Source organism: Akebia trifoliata, chromosome 1 (assembly GCF_017979445.1).
Source record: "Akebia trifoliata isolate Shusen 1 chromosome 1, ASM1797944v1, whole genome shotgun sequence".
Lineage (NCBI taxonomy): Eukaryota > Viridiplantae > Streptophyta > Magnoliopsida > Ranunculales > Lardizabalaceae > Akebia > Akebia trifoliata.
The window spans coordinates 2,467,158-2,473,157 of record NC_141375.1 but is presented as its reverse complement, the minus strand read 5'-3'; the positions used below and the strand labels follow the sequence as shown (position 1 = coordinate 2,473,157).

General features: G+C 37.1%; 1 protein-coding gene across 2 annotated transcripts; it reads right to left on the bottom strand.

Moving 5' to 3' along the window:
* Positions 1-712: 712 nt before the first annotated feature.
* LOC147410354 (trimethyltridecatetraene synthase-like) lies at positions 713-2,990 on the bottom strand. 2 transcript variants are annotated; one of them, XM_086434361.1, is made up of 3 exons: positions 2,182-2,990; positions 1,850-2,034; positions 713-1,661 (listed from the first exon to the last, which is right to left on the bottom strand). In XM_086434361.1, the coding sequence occupies exons 1-3, from the start codon at positions 2,804-2,806 to the stop codon at positions 1,035-1,037; spliced, it is 1,437 nt and encodes a 478-aa protein (XP_086290487.1). In that variant the 5' UTR covers positions 2,807-2,990; the 3' UTR covers positions 713-1,034. The 2 variants fall into 2 exon arrangements, with proteins under 2 accessions (XP_086290487.1, XP_086290480.1); XM_086434354.1 differs by having other exon boundaries at positions 715-1,661; positions 1,850-2,986.
* Positions 2,991-6,000: the final 3,010 nt, after the last annotated feature.

Below are 6,000 nucleotides of genomic sequence, written 5' to 3'. Positions count from 1 at the left end.
GTTGAAAAATTATTTTACCTTGACATAATACTCAGTCGTAAAATCAGGAATATTTTAAACATATATATCTACAGCTTACGTTGCTCATAATATGATTCACATTTTGTTACAAAATTTTCAAATGAAGAAAAAAATAACGTGTTTCTTAATAAAATGGATGGTTCACAATCCCCCCATCGTGTGACATCACTATCAGATTTTTTTTTTATATTTATTATAAATGTGAATGGAAACAATTATTTTTCAATTACTTCTTATAAAAAATCTGTTGTTTTTATTAGGTTCCAGATTTTCTTGAGTATTATTTAGAATAATGAAAAGCATCTATAGTTCCCATGCACTTTCACGTCAAGAAGTGTGATATGAGGTTTTAGCTTGAGGTCACTCCAGTATGACTCTTTAGTTTAATTTAAATTTCAATGAAATCAGATGATTCCTAATTCAAGCAACATCTCACAAGACCCATCATGTATTTCGTTAAGAGTGCAAAAGTGTGTATACTTTTCAACTGCTTTTTAATGACACTTCAGTAATTGTCATAGAGTATGAGGTCATTTTTTTCATATAATAATGAAATTGGAAACTCCTAAATATTGGTAACGTATACATGGAATTAACGAAAATACTTGTAATTATTTAAAAATTTACCCTATTTAATTGGTAAAACTTCTAGTTTTGATAAATATGAGTAAGATCATACTAGGCTAAAGTGTGGTGCAAATCCAATACAACAATCCAATAGAAAGACTTGTATAAACACACATGGTATGTGTATATGGACACATAGGATATAACATTGTCCATGAACATGCCCAAGGACACGCTAGCCCCCGAGGCAACACAACTCTGAACATGTCCATTCAAAGGTGCACCCCCCACAAGCGGAAGGGAGGCCCTTTTCTTAGTCTATTCTGCCTTACAAAATATTTTGCATGTAGAAGTACATCCATTGGCATGGAATAGTAGAGCATATTAGACTTGGTTTCATTTGCTAATTAAGCTTATATAATTAACACAGTGCTAAAACTTTATCACTAAGCATACATATGAGGAGGAAGTCGAGGTTCGACAATGGCCTCTATTGGGATCTTTCGAGGTGTCGAAAGTCCAAAAATTTCCTCCATGTTCAAATCCTCCGGCTTCATGTTGTTAGGCAATGTCCATGTGAATCCATGCAAGAGATTAGCCAAACTCGACATCATCACTTTTGTCCCCAATACATAAGCTGGACACATCCTCCTCCCAGCACCGAACGGTAATAGCTCAAAATCGTTACCCTTCACATCAATTTTCTTCTCGATGAATCTTTCAGGATTAAATTCCTCTGGATCATCCCACAATGTAGGGTCTCTACCAATAGCCCAAACATTGACGAGTGCTCGTGTCCCTGCAGGAATGTCATAACTAGCAATTTTGCAATCTTCGCGAGCCTCCCGTGGCACTAGCATTGGTGCTGCTGGATGCATCCTCATTGTTTCTTTCAAGATTGCTTCTATGTAGGGTAGGTATGGGATGTCTTTCTCTTCAACCCATCTCTCTCTCCCAATCACCCTATCAAGCTCTTCAACCGCCTTTTTTAATGTTTTCGGATGTTTCAAGAGTTCAGACATGGCCCATTCCACTGTAATAGCTGAGCTCTCAGTTCCACCCACCATCAAGTCCTGAAGATGAATAAAAAAACTACTCTTAATTAATCCAATAAATATCATATGGAGAAGCTTAATTTGATGTGAAGTTTAGATCTAAGACACTATAACGAAACTACAAATAATTAATTAGAACTAGATCACTCTTCCCATAGATCTAGATTATTTTAAAAGTTGACACACTAAATCAAACGGTTACTTACCAATGAAATTGCCTTGACCCTAGTCCTGGTGACCTTAACCTCGAGATTAGGATCATCAGCCATCTTCAGCAACATCCCAATATAATCTTCCACTCCTTTGCTGCTCTTCCCACTATGTTCATCAATGACATGCTCAAGAAACTCATCAACCTTCTTACTCATGGCCTTCACACGCCTCACATAGCCTTGCAAATCAAAGAACCCAATCCAAGGTATCAAATCCCCAATATTCATAGCTCCAGTAAACAACAATACCTCATCCAGAATTTTTCTGAACTCTATTGGTGTCAAGATTGATGTCTTAGATTGAGCTTCATCTAAGTAATTCTTACCAAACACAATACGACTCATAACTTTGATATTAGCATCAGAGAGTCGATCTTTGAGTGTAATTTGATTGCTTGATGAGGCATACAGACCTTTGATGAAGGCGCGCATCTCTTCGATACGTATGTACTCAAACGATTCAAGGCGTTTTGCACTAAATAGTTCCATGACAAGCATTTTACGTGCTTGGCGCAAGTATGGTCCATAAGGAGACCATAGAATGTCAGAACAGTTATAAGTGGCATACATGGCCGAAGTAGTCTTGGGTCGATCTGCAAAGGTGAGATCGTGGGTTTTGAGGATTTCTTTGGCCATCTCCACTGATGAGGCGACTACAAACGGGTATGACCCGAATTTGAGTTGCAATAGGGGTCCATATTTTTGGGATAGTTCGTTGATCGAATGGTGTGGAAGGGATCCGATTAGGTTGAGGTTTCCGATTATGGGCCATGGTTTAGGCCCAGGTGGAAGATTTAGTTTGCTACAGCGAAGATGGAGATGGAGTCCTTTTAAGAGGAGAAGCAGAGCTGCAAGCCATGCACCAGCATATACAGCCCATGTGGGAATCTCCATTGGTTTTGGTTTTGGATTTGGTTGTGGTTGCGTTGTGCTGGTTGAGATATTTATCATGAGAATTGTTTCTAATCTCAAATGAAGTTAAGAGGTTCTCCACCAAACGTTTGAGAAGTTGTTTCTTTATAGTTGGTGACGCTCTTAAACTGAGACTCCTTGTATGCTCTCTTACGTGGCAGTTCATAGAATCTATGCACCGGACATGTTGAGATTTTTGGAGTTACAATGTCAAGTTGAGTTACAAAATCAGAACTCGAATAATGTAATGCCACCATCAAAAGAATGTAGAAGATCCAATTCAAGAGTCAGATTCCAACTCAAGATCTAGACTATTCACAAGCAACACGTGTATGGAAGACTCCTTGATTATATGTAGACAAAATCTTCTCCTTAATCTCCTCCACTCAATATTTTAATAATTTCCTTTATTATTAATCTCTAAATATTTATTTTTGGAGATCGTCATAATTAAATAGAACATTAGTCCAACAACTCTTTTATTGCATTCAAACGGATTTATTGTTCTGTAATACATGTTTTATTATAAATAAAGCAATTGTCTCTTCTTGCTCTCATCTTGAGAGAGAGAGAGAGACCTTTATCCTTCTTACAACTCTCAAAGTCTTTAAAGAATTGTCATACACTGACAAACATGTTAAACACAACATTTTCTTTAGTTTATTATAAAACTCGTCTGGTCAGCTCAAAATTTGATTAAATTTCAAGATTACTTGTTCAGGAAACTTGTTGGAACCAACTCTATAAGTCAATTTGGAAATTCAGAACGAGTAAACTTGAAATTTGGCAAAGCAGGCTGAAAACACACCGAGTAAGATCAGAAATAGGACTCCAAAGCCCTTGACTTTTGTCCTTAATATGCAACCAATTTCAACCTCTTAACTAAAGTCATTGACTTTTCTAGCCTACAAATCCATCATCTTAAGGCTTTCAAATTTTTTTTTTTTCATTTAATACCTAGACTTCAACATCGAGGGAAAAAACCTTGATTGTTCTACTGAAATTAAAATCCCTCATCTAATGAAATCCATCATCTTCAAACTTTTAAACCGATTGAATTATATCTTTAATCCATCCATTTTAATCTCTTTAACAGAAGCCTTTTTCTATCTAACAATTCATTGTCGTTCAGATACATTAGATTGAATGAAGTAGATCTTAAGAATGAAGAGGTGGGTGAGTTAAATCATTAAATATTTTACTTTGATTCATCAAGTTGACCAATGAGTTTGCCTTGATTCGACTCAGTTGAGTCAACTTTTCAAGTTCTAAAACTAGGTTAAAAACGAGTGGACAATAATGAGGTACTTATCTATTATTGTTAAAATTTATAAATGTGATTAAAATGAATGAATAGTTGTAATAGAAAATGAGCGAAAAGTTGTGAAAGATACGTTGCAAAAAATTCGGACCATTCAAACCTAAGGTCCTGTTTAAGTCAATGGCGTTAATTTCTGCCGGTAAACACGCGGCCGACGAAAATACAATGATGGGCGAATATATTTAAGCAAATTTTATAAATAATAATAGTAACTTCTTTTCAAGAAAAGACAATGTACACAAATGAATCAAAAGAAAAAGGGTAAATTACACTTACACCCTTATGGTATGACATAATTCTATGTTGACCCCTAACATTTTGACAAATACACTTATCTCCCCTATAGTTATGTAACAGACCCCTCCCCCCCCCCTTTTCTTTTCCACTTTCTTTCCGACAATTAAACAATTAAATTTTGACTTTTAACTTTTTGTAAAGACTATTTTATCTTTCTTTTTTTTCAAGTGCCATTCTTTGTTATGAACAAAAATATTTTTGAAAAAAAAATTAATGCAATTGTAATAGTGTGAGAATGTTTAGTTGGAGGCATTTTTTTTTTCTTAAGATTTAATTTTTCAATGACCCACTTGTTTCTTTTGTCGCTAAATTACTCTGCAGAGACCAAAAAAATTGGATCGTTACTATTTAACATTTTTCTTGTAGTGTAGGGGAGGTAAGTCCAATTGTAAAATTTTGGGGGGTCAACATAGAATTAGGTCAAATCGTAGGGTGTCAAAGTGTATTTACCCAAAGAAAAGACTAATGTGAAGATAGGAAAAAAGGAGAGGTAGACAATGCTATAACAAAAAAGGTTCATCAAAAGAACTACTAAAGGAAGGACAATTATCCACAAAAATAATTAACATATCGAAGTCTATGTTGGTGGGCAAATTAGGAGTCGGGGCAGTTGGTTGAGTCTCGGTTGGACGCGCTCCTCTGCTTGCAAAGCCTGCATCAGGTAAATCAAAAGAAGCTTGTGAACAATGGTAACCCAAGTGGTACAGGTTGAACGGAAACTATTCGAGATAAAAGAAGCTTGGATACATCGAAAAAGAGGTGTTGAGGTAAAGGAGAAGGGCAGTAGGTTCGAATCGAGCCTTCAACTTTTAGGTGATGAAGCGGAATGGGTAGCTAATCAACTTGACAAAGCGAGAACTTCAGCGACAATCTTTAGAGCCAAGTTTTCGAAGGAGGGACGAATATTTCTGATTCAGGAAGAGCATAATTCGTTTGGTAGATTTCTGAAGCTACAACAGTTTTCGGTGAGATTCCGGTCACTAGGGGTGGTGTTCCCAGCAAGTATAGGAGGGAATGGCTGGGGGGTAGTCAGCGTCGCATTCAAAACAATACTGAGTCCGGAAGAGAAGATGAAGGTACGGTTAGAGGAAGGAAGGAAGGCTTTGTCGTGGGCGGAGATAGTAGATAAACCGTCTACCGTGAAACCAGCAGCAGAGGTTCCAGAAATATCAGGTGAAAAGATGAGGTACACTCAGGTGACCAAACAAGTTCAACAAGCTCACAATAATGGCCTATTGTTTGGGAAGTGGAGATGGTCGTTTATTTGTAGTACAGAAGTAATTGAGGCAGACTGGGAGGGGTTCTTGGAAGAAATGAAGCTATCCTATTCAGTATGCCTGGGATTCAAATTGCTAGATTGGATGCCAACCTCTAAGATTCTGAGGTTGGGTAGTAGAGAAGCTTTCCTGAGGGTGAATGAAAATAGATCAGTTGTAGTAGGGAAGAATGTGTACACTCTTCGTCCATGGTTCGCAGATTGCAACATTATCAAATCAGAACGGAGGGAGGAAGGGTGCTGGGTTAGTGTCAGTGGGTTACCTTTCCATTTATGGAAGACTCAGGTGTTTAGAAAGATTGGAGCTCAACTGGGTGGTCTCATGGAGGTGGATCCGAT